Below are 18819 nucleotides of genomic sequence, written 5' to 3'. Positions count from 1 at the left end.
CCAAACAAACATGCAGGCAATTATTTTATATAGACTTCCATATACCATTCAAACCAGTAGCCTGTTTTTCTCATGTTCTAGTGCTTTTCAAAGAAACTTTATTTCATTGATCAGAAGCCAAAGGCACAATCCTAGTCATATTAGCAACCCATGTTAGTTGTTACATCTTTAGATCTCCACTCATTCTAAATTTCTAATGTATATTTTCATCTCTGTCTCATGAAACCGCTCACATGTGCTCTTTTGACAACTGTGTTTTTCCGCTAATTACATTATGGAACAAACATTTGCGCATAGCCTAGTGCCTTGTGTGCATTGCTGCTCTTATAATGTTAAGAAATAATTGTTTATCAACTTTTAAGCTAAACACTGATCCGTTTCATGAGCCTTATTTCTCATTGTAAACTGTTCTACTTTGGGGGATAGTAGATTGACATAGGCTAGAAATGTTGCAGTTCGTTACTTGTCTTATTGGCTGAGGAAATGTAAATGTGGACAATTATTCTAACAATTGCGCTTCAGAATTCAGTAAGAAGAATGAACACCATTGCATCCTGGAGTTGCATGTTCATGAATGTGATTTGTGTCATTCTGAGCACCGTGGGTGGACACCCTAATCAGGATACACACCCAATGCATATGGGTCCGGCAAATTTCTTAAATATCCGGTAAATGAACATTCTGCCAGTCAAATGTCCGGCGCAACATTTTCCTAATGGGAAACCCTGGTGTGTGTGTGTGTGCTGGTATATCCTACCTTGTCAGGGCAGAGCAGGGCCCAGCAGAACTGCCAGGCCTGAGGGGAGACCTGAGCCTGCATCAGCCACTTCTGGGCCAGGTTCTTATTCTCTATGTTAGGGTCATAGTACAACTGGTGGAGTGCCTGGGGGGTAGAGAGAGAAAGAAAGAGGGATCGGGGAGGGAGAAAGTCAGTATAATTGCAGTATAATATACAGTGGGGCAAAAAAGTATTTAGTCAGCCAACAATTATACAAGTTCTCCTACGTAAAAAGATGAGAGAGGCCTGTCATTTTCATCATAGGTACACTTCAACTATGACAGGCAAAATGAAAAAAAAAAAAATCCAGAAAATCACATTGTAGGATTTTTAATGAATTTATTTGCAAATTATGGTGGAAAATAAGTATTTGGTCACCTACAAACAAGCAAGATTTCTGGCTCTCACAGACCTGTAACTTCTTCTTTAAGAGGCTCCTCGTTACCTGTATTAATGGCACCTGTTTGAACTTGTTATCAATATAAAAGACACCTGTCCACAACCTCAAACAGTCACACTCCAAACTCCACTATGGCCAAGACCAAAGAGCTGTCAAAGGACACCAGAAACAAAATTGTAGACCTGCACCAAGCTGGGAAGACTGAATCTGCAATAGGTAAGCAGCTTGGTTTCAATAAATCAACTGTGGGAGCAATTATTAGGAAATGGAAGACATACATAACCACTGATAATCTCCCTCGATCTGGGGCTCCACGCAAGATCTCACCCCGTGGGGTCAAAATGATCATAAGAACGGTGAGCAAAAATCCCAGAGCCACACGGGGGGACCTAGTGAATGACCTGCAGAGAGCTGGGACCAAAGTAACAAAGCCTACCATCAGTAACACACTACGCCGCCAGGGACTCAAATCCTGCAGTGCCAGACGTGTCCCCCTGCTTAAGCCTTGCTAGAGAGCATTTGGATGATCCAGAAGAAGATTGGGAGACTGTCATATGGTCAGATGAAACCAAAATATAACTTTTTGGTAAAAACTCAACTCGTCGTGTTTGGAGGACAAAGAATGCGGAGTTGCATCCAAAGAACACCATACCTACTGTGAAACATGGGGGTGGAAACATCATGCTTTGGGGCTGTTTTTCTGCAAAGGGACCAGGACGACTGATCCGTGTAAAGGAAAGAATGAATGGGCCATGTATCGGGAGATTTTGAGTGAAAACCTCCTTCCATCAGCAAGGGCATTGAAGATGAAACGTGGCTGGGTCTTTCAGCATGACAATGATCCCAAACACACCGCCCGGGCAACGAAGGAGTGGCTTCGTAAGAAGCATTTGAAGGTTCTGGAGTGGCCTAGCCAGTCTCCAGATCTCAACCCCATAGAAAATCTTTGGAGGGAGTTGAAAGTCCGTGTTGCCCAGCAACAGCCCCAAAACGTCACTGCTCTAGAAGAGATCTGCATGGAGGAATGGGCCAAAATACCAGCAACAGTGTGTGAATACCTTGTGAAGACTTAGAGAAAACGTTTGACCTCTGCCAACAAAGGGTATATAACAAAGTATTGAGATAAACTTTTGTTATTGACCAAATACTTATTTTCCATCATAATTTGCAAATAAATTCATAAAAAATCCTACAATGTGATTTTCTGGATTTTTTATAGTTATAATTTAAGTGTACCTATGATGAAAATTACAGGCCTCTCATCTTTTTAAGTGGGAGAACTTGCACAATTGGTGGCTGACTAAATACTTTTTTGCCCCACTGTATACTGTATGTCATTTAGAACTTTAACGTTAGTGTTTCTATGTAGTTTAGCAACATTGGGTTCTTATCCTCTGAAACAGACTGGCTGAACACTAGGAAACAGATGCTTCCTAAGAAGAATACAGTTGGCCATGTTCTTTCTTCATCCATCCCACCTCCATGCTCACCACATCCCTCCTCCATGCTCACCCCATCCCTCCTTCATGCTCACCCCATCCCTCCTCCATGCTCACCCCATCCCTCTATCCTCCTCAATGCTCACTCCATCCCTCCTCCTCCATACACACCCCCATCCCTCCTCCATGCTCACCCCATCCCTCCATCCTCCTCCATGCTCACCCCATCCCTCTATCCTCCTCCATGCTCACCCCATCCCTCTATCCTCCTCAATGCTCACCCCATCCCTCCTCTATCCCCCTCCATGCTCACCCCATCCTTCTATCCACCTCCATGCTCACTCCATCCCTCCTCCATGCTCACTCCATCCCTCCTTTATCCTCCTTCATGCTCACTCCATCCCTCCATGCTCACTCATCCCTCCTTTATCCTCCTCCATATTCACCCCATCCCTCCTTTATCCTCCTCCATGCTCACACCATCCCTCCTTTATCCTCCTCCATGCTCACTCTTATCCCTCCTCCATGCTTACCCCATCCTTCCTCCATAATCACTCCATCCCTCTATCCTCCTCCATGCTCACTCCATCCCTCCTCCATGCTCACTCCATCCCACCTCCATGCTCACTCCATCCCTCCTTTATCCTCCATGCTCACTCCATCCCTCTTTATCCTTCTCCATGCTCACTCCATCCCTCTTTATCCTTCTCCATGCTCACTCCATCCCTCCTTTATCCTTCTAGATGCTCACTCCATCCCTCCTTTATCCTTCTCGATGCTCACTCCATCCCTCCTTTATCCTTCTCCATGCTCACTCCATCCCTCCTTTATCCTTCTCCATGCTCACTCCATCCCTCCTTTATCCTTCTCCATGCTCACATCTTCAAACATGCTCAATCAATTGCATATATTTATAAAGTCATTTTTACATAAGCAGATGTCACAAAGTGCTTACTCCATCCCTCTATCCTCCCTTCCTCTCCAGTAGTAACTGACTGAGCAGGTTGTATGGAGACTCTAGTATGACTGACTGCCGTTATAGAACACCAATACAGAGAGTATCGTCTCCAGTTACATACTGTATCTAGCGTGTATCCCTACCTAGCACCTTGACCAAGAGCTAGTGTGGGTTGACATCATTGTCAAATAGAAACATTTGAAAGGATAAACATGTGCAGGGTTCCTTTGTTTCCTTTGAAATCATCCCTCAGTGTCGATAACCTCTTCATACTGTGTGTTTGGGTTGTGTGTGTCAGAGATCACAGCCTGACTCATATTCCAGTCCTCCGCTGTTCCACGCTGAAACACCGCTCTATCTGTATCTGTCACACACACACACCTCAGCTGCTCGAATAGTGAATCTGCCCAGATCAAGCAACCTCTTTACTGAGGAGCAGTGTCTTTACTGAAATCTCTCATCACGCTCATTCCTCATCAACTCCATCGCTCTGTGCCTGCAGTCTTTTTTCCCTCCCTTCTTCTCTTTCTCATCTCATCCCTTCATCTCGCCATTTCTAAACGAAGCTGTGATTTTCCAGAGTTCAAAGCTAAGGCAGATCATTACTGCTGTCCACTGTGTGATCTAAGGAGACTTCTCATCCCAGGGACACACTCCAGACTGCACGCCTGTGTGTGTCGTACATAGACCCATCTCACTACAGCCAGCCAGATGCATCCAACTAGCAGCTGTAATGTTGCTTCAACTGTTTCATTAGCCACCAGAGATCAGATCTGTCAGGGATCTGATCATCCACTCCTGATGCAGATAGACAGAGGGAGCGAGACGGGAGGCTGCAGGTGAAGAGCACCCCTTTGTCTGTCTGCAGCAGTCTCTCCATATGGTCACACACACACACACACACACACACACACACACACACACACACACACACACACACACACACACACACACACACACACACACACACACACACACACACACACACACACACACACACACGGAGGTACTTAGGCTCTGAAAGAACTAGCTACTATACTGGTACTCTCCCAGTGTGTGTGTGTGTGTCAGAGATAGAGTGGAAGAGAGGAAACATTAAAAGCAAAGTGTAGAAGGAGCCAGGAGGAAGTACTGGGCTGCAGGTGAAAGCGACTCTGTGTGGCAGTCAGATTATCCATCTGCCCACTACTCAAGTAACAGCACAGAAACCGCTGGATACACTACATGACCAAAAGTATGTGGACATATGATTGTTGAACATCTCATTCCAAAATCAAGGCCATTAATATAGAGTTGGTCCCCCTTTGCTGCTTTAACAGCCTCCACTCTTCTGGGAAGGCTTTCCACTAGATGTTGAAACATTGCTTCCATTCAGCCACAAGAGCATTAATGAGGTCGTGCCCTGATGTTGGGCGATTAGGCCTGGCTCGCAGTCGGCATTCCAATTCATCCCAAAGGTATTCAATTGGGTTGAGGTCATTGCTCTGTGCAGGCCAGTCCAGTTCTTCCACACCGATCTCGACAAACCACATCTGTATGGACCTCACTTTGTGCACGGGGGCATTGTCATGCTGAAATAGGAAAGGGCCTTCCCCAAACTGTTGCCACAAAGTTGGAAGTACAGAATCGTCTAGAATGTCATTGGATGCTGTAGCGTTAAAATTTCCCCTCACTGGAAGGGGGACCTAGCCCGAACAATGAAAAACAGCCCCAGACCATTATTCCTCCTCCACCAAACTTTACAGTTGGCACTATGAATTTGGGCAAGTAGCATTCCCCTGGCATCCGCCAAACCCAGATTCGTCCGTCAAACTGCCAGATGGTGAAGCGTGATTCATCACTGCAGAAAACACGTTTCCACAGCTCCTGGGTCCAAAGGCAGCGAGATTAACACCACTCCAGTCAACGCGTGGATGCTTCCAGAGGCATTTTGGAACTTGGTAGTGAGTGTTGCAACCCAGACGAGTTTTACTCTATGCGCTTCATCACTCGGAGGCCCCCTTTCTGTGAGCTTGTGTGGCCTACCACTTCGAGGCTGAGCCATTGTTGCTCCTAGACGTTTCCACTAGAGGTCGACCAATTGTGATTTTTCAACGCCGATAACGATTATTGGAGGACCAAAAAAAGCCGATTCCGATTAAATTGGTCGATTTATATATGTAATAATGACAATTACAACAATACTGAATAAACACTTTTATTTTAACTTAATATAATAGATAAATAAAATCAATTTAGTCTCAAATAAATAAAACATGTTCAATTTGGTTTAAATAATGCAAAAAGAGTGTTGGAGAAGTAAAAGTGCAATATGTGCATGTAAAAAGCTCAAGTTTAAGTTCCTTGCTCAGAACATGAAAACATATGAAAGCTGGTGATTCCTTTTAACATGAGTCTTCAATATTCCCAGTTAAGATATATACGTTGTAGTTATTATAGGAATTATAGGGCTATTTCTCTCTATACCATTTGTATTTCATATACCTTTGACTATTTGATGTTCTTAAAAGGCACTATAGTACTGCCAGCCTAATCTCGGGAGTTGATAGTCTTGAAGTCAAACAGTGATGTGCTTCAAGTATTGCGAAGAGCTGCTGGCAAATGCAGGAAAGTGCTGTTTGAATGAATGCTTACGAGCCTGCTGCTGCCAACCGCCGCTCAGTCAGACCGTTCTATCAAATCATAGACTTAATTATAATGTAATACACACACAGAAATAGGAGCCTTGGGTCATTAATACGGTCAAATCCGGAAACTATCATTTCGAAAATAAAACATTTATTCTTTCAGTGAAATACAGAACTGTATTGAATGCACAACATTCAATGTTACAGTTGAAGTCGGTAGTTTACATACACCTTAGCCAACTACATTTAAACTCAGTTTTTCACAATTCCTGACATTAAATCCTAGTAGAAATTCCCTGTCTTAGGTCAGTTAGGATCACCACTTTATTTTAAGAATGTGAAATGGCAGAAAAATAGTAGAGAGAAAGATTTATTTCAGCTTTTATTTATTTCATAGCATTCCCAGAGGGTCAGAAGTTTACGTACACTCAATTAGTATTTGGTAGCATTGCCTTTAAATTGTTTAACTTGGGTCAAACGTGTCGGGTAGCCTTCCACAAGCTTCCCACAAAAAGTTGGGTGAATGTTGGCCCATTCCTACTGACAAAGCTGGTGGAACTGAGTCAGGTTTGTAGGCCTCCTTGCTCGCACACGCTTTTTCAGTTCTGCCCACAAATGTTCTGTAGGATTGAGGTCAGGGCTTTGTGATGGACACTCCAATATCTTGACTAGGTTGTCCTTAAGCCATTTTGCCACAACTTTGGAACTATGCTTGGGGGCATTGTCCATTTGGAAGACCCATTTGTGACCAATGATGTCTTGAGATGTTGCTTCAATATATCCACATAATTTTCCCTCCTCAAGATGCCATCTATTTTATGAAGTGCACCAGTCCCTCCTGCAGCAAAGCACCCCCACAACATGATGCTGCCACCCCTTTGCTTCACGGTTGGGATGGTCATTATGGCCAAACAGTCCTTTGCTGTTGTTCTGGGATTGATTTGCACTTTTCGCACCAAAGTACGTTCATCTCTAGGAGACAGAACGCGTCTCCTTCCTGAGCAGTATGACGGCTGCGCTGTCCCATGGTGTTTATACTTGTGTACTATTGTTTGTTCAGACGAACGTGGTACCTTCAGGCATTTGGAAATTGCTCCCAAGGATGAACCAGACCTATGGAGGTCTACAATTTTTTGTTCTGAAGTCTTGGCTGGTATCTTTTTTATTTTCCTATGATGTCAATTAAAGAGGCACTAAGTTTGAAGGTAGGCCTTGAAATACATCCACAGGTACACCTTTAATTTGACTCACATGTAATTTAGCCTATCAGAAGCTTCTGAAGCCATGACATTGTTTTCAAACTGTTTAAAGGCATAGTCAACTTAGTGTATGTAAACTTCTGACCCACTGGAATAGTAATACAGTGAATTATAAGTGAAATAATCTGTCTGTAAACAATTGTTGGAAAAATGACTTGTGTCATGCACAAAGTAGATGTTCTAACCGATTTGCCAAAACTATAGTTTGTTAAAACTTCTTATGGCTGGGGGGGCAGTATTGAGTAGCTTGGATGAATAAGGTGCCCAAAGTAAACGGCCTGCTCCTCAGTCGCTAATATATGCATATTATTATTAGTATTGGATAGAAAACACTCTGAAGTTTCTAAAAATGTTGGAATGATGTCTGAGTGTAACAGAACTCATATGGCAGGCAAAAACCTGAGGAGAAATCAAAACAGGATGTGAGAAATCTGAGGTTGGTATGTATTCAACACAGTTCCCATTGAAATCCCCTTGAGATATTAATGAAATAGCACTTCCTAGGGCTTCCACTAGATGTCAACCAGCTATAGAAATTTGAATGAGGCTTCTACGGTGTTGTGGGACTGAATGAATCAGGTGTCTGGCAGTCAGCTATATCCTGGTCATGTGCATTTCACATGATCGCGACCTGCATTCCATGGCTCCTCAAGACACAAAGGAATACTCCGGTTGGAACTTTATTGAAGATTAATGATAAAAACATCCTAATGATTGATTCTGTACTTAGTTTGAAATGTTTCTTCGACCTGTAATATAACTTTTTGAAGTTTTTGTCCAACGTAACGCTGACCAGAACGATCATTTGGATATGTACACCAAACGCGCTAACAAAAGTAACTAATTGGACATAAATAACAGACATTATCGAACAAATCAAGCATTTATTGTGGACCTGGGATTCCTGTGAGTGCATTCTGATGAAGGTCATCAAAGGTAAGGGAATATTTAGCATGTAATTTATGGTTTATGTTGACTACAACATGGCGGCTAATTTGACTTGATTGTTCTGTGCGCCGTCTCAGATTATTGCATGGTTTGCTTTTTCCGTAAAGTCTTTTTGAAATCTGACACAGCGGTTGCATTAAGGACAGGTATATCTATAATTACATTTGTATAACTTGTATTATCATCTACATTTATGATAAGTATTTCTGTTGAATCGATGTGGCTATGCAAAATCACTGGATGTTTTTGGAACTAGTGAATGTAATGTGCCAATGTATAAATCAAACAAAACATACATGTATTGTGAACCATGAAGTCCTATGAGTGTCATCTGATGAAGATCATCGAAGGTTAGTGATTCATTTTATCTCTATTTGTGCTTTTTGTGACTCCTCTTTTTGGCTAAGAAAATGGCTGTGTTTTTCTGTGGCTTGGTGGTGACCTAACATAATTGTTTGTGGTGCTTTTGCTGTAAAGCCTATTTGAAATGGGACACTGTGGTGGGATTAACAACAAGACTACCTTTAAAACAGTATAAGATACATGTATGATTGAGGAATTTTAATGATGAGATTTATGTTGTTTTGAATTTGGCGCCCTGCACTTTCACATGCTGTTGTCATATCATCCCATTAACGGGATTGCAGCCCAAAGAGGTTGTGGAGTGGTTGAAAAACAAGTTTTAATGACTCCAACCTAAGTGTATGTAAACTTCATTAATTACGGTCTTTGTTAGGAAGAAGAAATGGTCTTCACACAATTCGCAACGAGGCAGGCGGCCCAAACTGCTGCAAAAACCCGGACTCAGCTTGCACTGAATGCAAGAGAATTGACACAATTTCCCAAGTTAATAATTCCTGCTAACATTAATTTATTTTAACTAAATATGCAGGTTTAAAAATATATACTTGTGTATTGATTTTAAGAAAGGCATTGATGTTTATGGTTCGGTACATTTGTGCAACGATTGTGCTTTTTTCACGTATGCGCTTTTGTTAAATCATCACTTGTTTGGCGAAGTTGAAGTAGGCTGTGATTCGATGATAAATTAACAGGCACCGTATTGATTATATTCAACGCAGGACAAGCTAGCTAAACTAGTAATATCATCAACCATGTGTAGTTAACTAGTGATTATGTGAAGATTGATTGTTTTTTATAAGAGAAGTTTAATGCTAGCCAGCAACTTACCTTGGCTCCTTGCTGCACTCGCATAACAGGTGGTCAGCCTGCCACGCAGTTTCCTCGTGGATTGCAATGTAATCGGCAAAAAAAAATGTTGATTATTGATTATGAAAACTTGAAATCGGCCCTAATTAATCAGCCATGCTGATTAATCGGTCGACCTCTAGTTTCCACTTCATAATAACAGCACTTACAGTTGACTGGGTCAGCTCTAGCAGGGCAAAAATTAGACGAACTGACTTGTTGGAAAGGTGGCATCCTATTATACCCTGGGTATAAAAAAGAAATAGAGTAGCACACTCATATATAAGAACTTTTATATATATATATATATATATATATATATAGACTTGCGTCATGCAAAGATAGTTGGCACTGCTGCAGTTCAGAAACAGCACCTGCTATTTAAAAATAAATATGAATGTCTCATGAATATTACTTTTCTATTGTGTTATTGACCATACATTTGTTTGTGTCGCACTGCTTGTTCTCAACTGGCCTACCTTGTTAAATAAAGGTGACATTTATTTAAAAAATAATTTTAAAAATGTACTGCCCCTAGGGGAATAGCATGCAGGTGCAACCAGCCACACAGTAAATCTGCTCCCAACCATGGTACAGTGAGGGTGCTGCAGACTAATGTAGACTAGAGGAGGTTCAGTAAACTGAGACCTGAAGACTCATTGTAGTCTTCAGATCTAGCGACTAGGCATTAGCTCAGCAGGCTGACAGGTCTCGAGTCACACAGCAGTCTGGGTTTTGATATCCAGTCAAGTTACTGTAATGTACTGCCTGTGTCATGTTGTATCCTTCCTGGGCGACAGACAGAGCCCTGCTAAGGGACTTTTCTTGAAAAGAAAAGACAGGATATTGATCCATGTCTGACTGGATAAATCAATCATCATTATTGATTAGATCTGTCATCTTATATCATCATAACTGTTCATATTTATATTAATGATGTGAAATGGAAATCAAATAACATGCAGAAGGAATCAAATCAAATGTTTATTTGTCACATACACATGGTTAGCAGATGTTAATGCGAGTGTAGCGAAATTCGGCTTGTCACCAAAAGCACTCACAAACTTCTACAGATGCACAATCGAGAGCATCCTGGCGGGCTGTATCACCGCCTGGTACGGCAACTGCTCCGCCCTCAACTGTAAGGCTCTCCAGAGGGTAGTGAGGTCTGCACAACGCATCACCGGGGGCAAACTACCTGCCCTCCAGGACACCTACACCACCCGATGTTACAGGAAGGCCATAAAGATCATCAAGGACATCAACCACCCGAGCCACTGCCTGTTCACCCCGCTATCATCCAGAAGGAGAGGTCAGTACAGGTGCATCAAAGCTGGGACCGAGAGACTGAAAAACAGCTTCTATCTCAAGGCCATCAGACTGTTAAACAGCCAACACTAACATTGAGTGGTTGCTGCCAACACACTGACTCAACTCCAGCCACTTTAATAATGGGAATTGATGGGAAATGTAAATATATCACTAGCCACTTTAAACAATGCTACCTTATATAATGTTACTTACCCTACATTATTCATCTCATATGCATACGTATATACTGTACTCTATATCATCGACTGCATCCTTATGTAATACATGTATCACTAGCCACTTTTAACTATGCCACTTTGTTTACATACTCATCTCATATGTATATACTGTACTCGATACCATCTACTGTATCCTGCCTATGCTGCTCTGTACCATCACTCATTCATATATCCTTATGTACATATTCTTTATCTCCTTACACTGTGTATAAGACAGTAGTTTTGGAATTGTTAGTTCGATTACTTGTTGGTTATTACTGCATTGTCGGAACTAGAAGCACAAGCATTTCGCTACACTCGCATTAACATCTGCTAACCATGTGTATATGACAAATAAAATTTGATTTGAAATAACATGGAGGGGAACTGATGAATGAATAAAGCTGGGATGTTCTGTGTGCATGCGTGTTTGCCTGTGTGTGTGTGTAGGGGCATGGGCGGTTGTTGACTGTGTCTGAAGTCTGCGCAGAGATACATATATTTGTTTAACTTCCATGTTGCCAATGACGATGGCATCCCAGCCAGAAAAAGATGAAAACACAATTAGTAAAGCTTCACGACCATTGAATGATCATTACTTGGTTGCCATTGAGAATACTGATATCCAACCACAAACAGGTATGACGATATGAGATTTAGCACCTGCTCCAGACTCTAAAATAAGAAACAACCATCGATAACGGAAGGGAGGGGGTTGTGACGTCATGCTCAACTGGAAGTGCTCTAATTCTCTCATATCAATCATGCACTGAAATAGCACAACACCATCTCTCTCTCCCTCTCTCCTCTACACATCACAATGACTCTGGTTTTAGTGTCACATTCCACCACCCTCCTCTCTGTATTCGCTCTGTCTGTGTATCTCAGTAGTTGGTTCCTTTCTCTCCCACCCTCGCGCTTTCTACCCCTCAGTGTGTGTGTGTGTGTCAGTACCTCTCTGTCTTCATTGTTCACAGAAAGGGACTGGTTAGACGTTAGCTTTGTGGTGCTGGCACCAGGTCCACCCAGGCAGCCATCCAATGGGATGAGATGAGGTGGTCTAGGCTAACTCTATGTTGGGTAACAGATGTAATAACACACTAACTGGATTATCTTTGGAAAGGATATACACTACTGGTCAAAAGTTTGACAACACCTACTCATTCAAGGGTGTCTTTATTTTTACTATTTTCTACATTGTAGAATAGTGAAGACATTAAACCTATGAAATAACACATATGGAATCATGTAGTAACCAACAAAAAGTGTTAAACACACACATTAAGAAATTCCACAAATTAACTTTTAAGAAGGCATACCTGTTAATTTAAATGCATGCCAAGCGTGTGTAAAAGGTGGCTATTTGAAGAATCTCAAATATAAAATATATTTTGATTTGTTTAACACTTTTGTGGTTACTAAATGATTCCATATCTGTTATTTCATAGTTTTGATGTCTTCACTTCTTATTCTAGAAAATAGTAAAAATAAACAAAAACCCTTGAATGGGTAGGTGTTCTAAAACTTTTGACCGGTAGTGTATATCCAGACTGCCTGGCCACAGTATCCATTATTATCACACACACACACAAAGGAATTGTGCTGGGCACATACACAGACAGTTGGGACAAAGGCCATTGTACTGGTGGAACCAAGACAGGGCCAGGAACCTACTTCTCCATAACGCACACGATCACACACGAGAGAGTGGACTTCTGTATTAATTTGCTCTCCTCTTCTTATCCACTTTTGGGAAGCACAATTTAGCTTTCAATCGATTTGCTGTTTGAGACTGAAGAGATGTTTGAGTGCGCATTGAACTCAGCTGTTATAGGTACCTACTGGGAGACTAGGACTGTACAAAACATTAGCAACGCCTGCTCTTTCCATGACAGACTGACCAGGTGAAAGCTTTGATCCCTTATTGATGTCATTAAATCTACTTCAAATCAGTGTAGATGAAGGGGAAGAGACAGGTTAAAGAAGGATTTTAAAGCCTTGAGATAAGCCTTGAGGCTTATGTAAGTGTGCCATTCAGAGGGTGAATGGGCAAGACAGAATATTTAATTACCTTTGAACAGGGTATGGTAGTAGGTGCCAGGCGCACCGGTTTGTGTCAAGAACTGCAACGCTGCTGGGTTTTTCACGCTCAAAAGTTTCCGGTGTGTATGAAGAATGGTCCATCACCCAAAGGACATCTAGCCAACTTGACAACTGTGGGAAGCATTGGAATCAACATGGGCCAGCATCCCTGTGGAACGTTTCAACAACTTGTTGAGTCCATGCCCCGACAAATCAAGGCTGTTCTGAGAGCAAAGGGGGGTGCAACTCAATATTAGGAAGGTACTCCTAATGTTTTGTACACTCAATGTACATCTCAACAGTGTACAACAGGGCTCTCCAACCTTGTTTCTGGAGAGCTAACATCCTGTAGGTTTTCAATCCAACCCCAGTCTCATTTACAACTGCGACCTGGCCAAGATAAAGCAAAGCAGTGCGACACAAACAACACAGAGTTACACATGGAATAAACAAACATACAGTCAATAACAATAGAAAAGTCTACATACAGTGTGTGCAAATGAGGTATGATTAGGGCGGTAGGGCAATAAATAGGCTGCAGTGGTGAAGAATTAAACAATAGATGTGCAGAAGATAAATGTGCAAGGAGAGAGACTGGGTTGCGAAGGAGAAAAACAAAACAAATATGGGGATGAGGTAGTTGAATGGGCTATTTACAGATGAGCTATGTACAGGTGCAATGATCTGTGAGCTGCTCCGACAGCTGATGTTTAAAGATAGTGAGGGAGATATGAGTCTCCATCTTCAGTGAATTTTGCAATTCGTTCCAGTCATTGGCAGCAGAGAACTGGAAGGAAAGGCAGCCAAAGTAGGAATAGGCTTTGGGGGTGACCCGTGAAATATACCTGCTGGAGCGCGTACTATGGGTTGGTGCTGCTATGGTGACCAGTGAGCTGTGATAAGGCAGACTTATAGACGACCTGGAGCCAGTGGGTTTGGCGACGAATATGAAGAGAGGGCCTGCCAACGTGACCATACAGGTCACAGCGGTTGTTAGAGCCGATTTGGACATATTTGTATAAAAGAATGAACATACGGAGCTCCATGTATATTTGTGTAAATATATTAAATATTAATGTATATGATGAAATATTAGGTACGTACCCTTATGATTTATCTTTACCTGATTGAGATATATTCATTTGTTGTTAGTGTAACTCAGTTTTTGCCCCCCCCTCTTGCCTATTCATTGTATTGTGGTAAGTGTGTTAGGATAAAGGCAGGAAGTTGGATTACTGAAGGAAGGAGTGACATGGTCATTCAACCCTCCCTCTGGAGCCCACCATGGGGGGGTAAGGGAGAGGTTGATCCGACTGGTGAAAAAGATCCTCTATTCAGTCCTTAAAGAGCAAGTACTGGATGATGAGGCTTTGCAGACAGCCTTGTGTGAAGTTGAGGCGATTATGAACGACAGACCAATCACTACTGTAACCCTAATGATCTAGAACCCCTGACTCCAGAAACATCTGCTTCATCTGAAAGCAAAGCCAGTCCTGCCACCAGGACTATTCCAGAGAAGCGACCTATACTCACAAAGGAGATGGAAGCAAGTACAATATATCACTGACCTCTTCTGGAAGAGATGGATCAGGGAGTATCTTCCACTTATGCAGGAGCGGAACAAGTGGAACAAAACTAAGAAAAACTTCAGTCCTGGTGACCTCGTGGTCATCGTTGATGACACCACCCCAAGGAACTCTTGGCTAATGGGGCGTGTGGTGGAGGCTTTGCCAGGGGAAAAGGTCTTGTCCGGATCGTCATGGTTAAGACTAAGACCAATATTTTACAGAGACCTATCAATAAACTCTTGTCTGCTCCTTGAGGCGACGGAATGAAACACACACACACACACACAGTGCTCCATCTTAGAATCACGTGCACCTCTGATTCGTTGATGTCGTACTCTTACATTCTTTGATGTCATAGTCATACATTTTTGGACGTCAAACTCTTGACATTTTTGGAAGTTGAACACCTTTACACTTCAACTCAGACTGAGATCTATGGACTATTTTCCTATATGGCACCTTGTATATTTGTATATAGCTATGAACTGTAATAGTGCTCTGGTATAGAATGTTTTGTGTATTGGCTCTACGTTTGAATATTAAGTCATTGTTGTGCATTCAGTGCAGTCAACAATTAGGGGCCGGTATGTTAGAGCCGATTTGGACATATTTGTATAAAAGACTGAACATACGGAGCTCCATGTATATTTGTGTCAATATATTAAATATTAATGTATATGATGAAATATTAAGTACGTACCTTTATGATTTATATTTACCTGATTGAGATATATTAATTTGTTGTTAGTGTAACTCAGTTGTTGGCCCCCTCTCTTGCCTATTCATTGTATTGTGGTAAGTGTGTTAGGATAAAGGCAGGAAGTTGGGCCTTCGGGAGAGGGAGTCCTTGCTAGATGTGGGAGCGGTATAGTTTTTTGACCATACAGACAGGTAATAATATGTATTTTCCATATCAAGTATTCTATGCTTTAAGTTGATTGGAGAATCATTTATTTGTTAGATATAAGAAGAATAAACATTTTTGTTGCACCATATCCCTGGATGTCATTGAATGTTTGGCCGTTTGGAAACCTTGAGTGTGGACTGTATACGTACCAAACAACCCCGTTTCAGGCTTGGGCAGAGGCTATGGTAAAGACGAAAGGAAGCCACTACAGTGGTGGGTAGTATATGGGGATGTGGGGACAAAACGGATGGCACTGTGATAGCAAACTGGATGCAGTCTGAGTACAGTGTTGGAGACTATTTTATAAATGACATCGCCAAAGTTAAGGATCGGTAAGTTGGTCAGTTTTATGAGGGTATGTTTGGCAGCATGAGTGAAGGATGCTTTGTTGCAAAATAGGAAGCCAATTCTAGATTTAATTTTGGATTGGAGATCCTTAATGTGAGTCTGGAAGGAGAGTTTACAGTCTAACCAGACACCTAGGTATTTGTAATTGTCCACATATTCCAAATCAGAACCATCCAGATTCAGTTTATCAACCAGCTAATTACACAAATCAGGTGCGCTAGATTATGGAGTGAACAGGACGGTAGCTCTCCAGAAACAGGGTTGGAGAGAGAACTTCCAGGACGGTAGCTCTCCAGGAACAGGGTTGGAGAGAGAACTTCCAGGACGGTAGCTCTCCAGGAACAGGGTTGGAGAGAACTTCCAGGACGGTAGCGCTCCAGGAACAGGGTTGGAGAGAGAACTTCCAGGACGGTAGCTCTCCAGGAACAGGGTTGGAGAAAGAACTTCCAGGACGGTAGCTCTCCAGAAACAGGGATGGAGAGAGAACTTCCAGGACGGTAGCTCTCCAGAAACAGGGTTGGAGAGAGAACTTCCAGGACGGTAGCTCTCCAGGAACAGGGTTGGAGAGAGAACTTCCAGGACGGTAGCTCTCCAGAAACAGGGTCGGAGAGAGAACTTCCAGGACGGTAGCGCTCCAGGAACAGGGTTGGAGAAAGAACTTCCAGGACGGTAGCTCTCCAGAAACAGGGATGGAGAGAGAACTTCCAGGACGGTAGCTCTCCAGAAACAGGGTTGGAGAGAGAACTTCCAGGACGGTAGCTCTCCAGGAACAGGGTTGGAGAGAGAGAGCCCTGGTCTACAGTGTTTTGCTCTCCTTCCATTCCTCGTCTCCTCTCTCTCATCTGCATCTATCTCAAAACAACAACACATATGGTGGACACCTTCCGGCCAACGACTGCTTTCACCGGCCTAGTTTTCCCTATTCACAGCAGTACGAGAGGAGACAAGGAGATTAAGTAGAGGAAACAGAGAGGAAGCTACACACACTCTAGCTATATATTGTGTGAATCAGAAAAGGGCCAATGAGAAGGAGCCACCTGTATCTATTGAGACGCAGCCACACCTTTCTCCCTCTCCCCCTGCACTTCAATTTCCTCTCCATCTCTCCTGTTATCCATACCTCTCTCTCCCTCTCTTAATCATGACTGTCGCATATCCCCTCCTCCCCTCCCTCTTTCTCATACTCCCTTCCACTGTCTCTCTAATAAAGACGGTCGAATCACCCCTCCCACACTCCCTCCTTTCTTTACAGTCAATGTCAGACATTACCCCCACCCTCTCCCAACCTCCGTCCAACTCGCTCCTCCATCTCATCCACAATTTCTTTGTCTCACCCGTCCCCCTCTCCACCCCCTATCGTCCCCTCTGGCCCTGGTCACCAGCCACCCAGCAACAGGGAGATTCATCACAGAAACCTAGCAGCCACAGAATGCCAACACACACACCTTCGATGACAGAGATGGAGAGTTGTCTGGTGGCTATAATGACCTCCAGTACCAAAATTCTCTCTCTCTCGCTCCCAGCTGGCTCATCATTAGCTGAGAACTCCACTGCACAGCAGTATGGGGACACAATTAGCCAGGCCTGATCAAAGACTCATGGACTGTAATGCACACAAACATTTGATCTTTCTCAGAATTTAGACCAGATCGACAGACAGAGGGACACAGACAGGATGGATGGACAGACAAAGACAAACAGGCAGCATAATATTGTAAGAAGATCACAGTAGCAGGACTGTCTGCAGAGGTACCGAGGGGGATCACACAAAAATGAGAACAGAAGGATGGTGAAGGGGAGTTAAGAGCAAGAAAATAAGATGTTTAGACAAAGGCAAGTAATGCGAGAGAGCAAGCGAGACACAGGGAGCGAGAGGGAGAGATGGATCCTGCCATCTTATTGACCACCAGCATTATGCAACATATTTTTGTACTATCTCCTCTGTCCTCCTAAGCACTGAGGACACCAACTGTCACCAGGCTCCAGTACACACTTCATCAAAACTTGCCTTGAGGGTTGTGTTCTGCTGCATATTAAAAAAGTGAATTCCCTGTGGTGGTATATACAGAACACACACACATCAGCTGCTGTGGATTCATTAAACAGCTTTAGATGTTCTAGATATTGATGATGAATCCTTCATCTGTGACAGATGAAGAGGAAAAGATACAGTGTGTGTATGACATGTTAGGAAGATTAATGTGGACAGAAAACATAACACTCTCTACATAGACTACTAGAAATGACATAATCAGAGAAATAATCTCAAGTGGGCAGACACATGCCATAGAAATAAAGGCATTTAAAACCTTAGTATAGAGTGCTATGCCTCATCTCTTTCTGTACAATCAATCAAATGTATTTATAAAGCCCTTTTTACATCAGCCGATGTCACAAAGTGCTATACAGAAACCCAGCCTAAAACCCCAAACAGCAAGAAATTACATTCTACACCTCGACATAACCAAATAGTACTTAGTTCTACTTTTTGTTTGATATTCTGCACTGTATACACAATGCACTCCACTCTACCCTTTTCTTCTAGCCTACATTCAGTCACAACAACCTTCACCAGAGTAGTTTGGATGATGTAGTGCATCACACAGACAGGGTGAGAGGAGGACAGATGTATCAACCTGAGTCAATTATACAGAGAGACCAGCCCTCCAGTCATAGCTATTGGTTTAGATTAGTCAGGGGCATTGGTGTAAAGTACTTAAGTAAAAATACTTTAAAGTACCACTTCAGTAGTTTTGGGGGGGTATTT

General features: G+C 42.6%; 1 protein-coding gene across 1 annotated transcript in view; it reads right to left on the bottom strand.

Moving 5' to 3' along the window:
- Positions 1-18819, bottom strand: part of ipo13b (importin 13b) — a 50958-nt gene that overhangs the window by 30938 nt on the left and 1201 nt on the right. Inside the window, exon 3 of the mRNA XM_046300709.1 lies at positions 758-883. Within this exon, the coding sequence (XP_046156665.1) occupies positions 758-883 (126 nt within the window). The remainder of the gene's footprint in view (positions 1-757; positions 884-18819) is intronic.

The sequence above is a fragment of the Oncorhynchus gorbuscha genome, linkage group LG15 (genome assembly GCF_021184085.1).
Source record: "Oncorhynchus gorbuscha isolate QuinsamMale2020 ecotype Even-year linkage group LG15, OgorEven_v1.0, whole genome shotgun sequence".
Taxonomy (NCBI): domain Eukaryota; kingdom Metazoa; phylum Chordata; class Actinopteri; order Salmoniformes; family Salmonidae; genus Oncorhynchus; species Oncorhynchus gorbuscha.
Note: the sequence above shows the minus strand (reverse complement) of the source record. Positions and strands in the feature narration are given on the sequence as shown.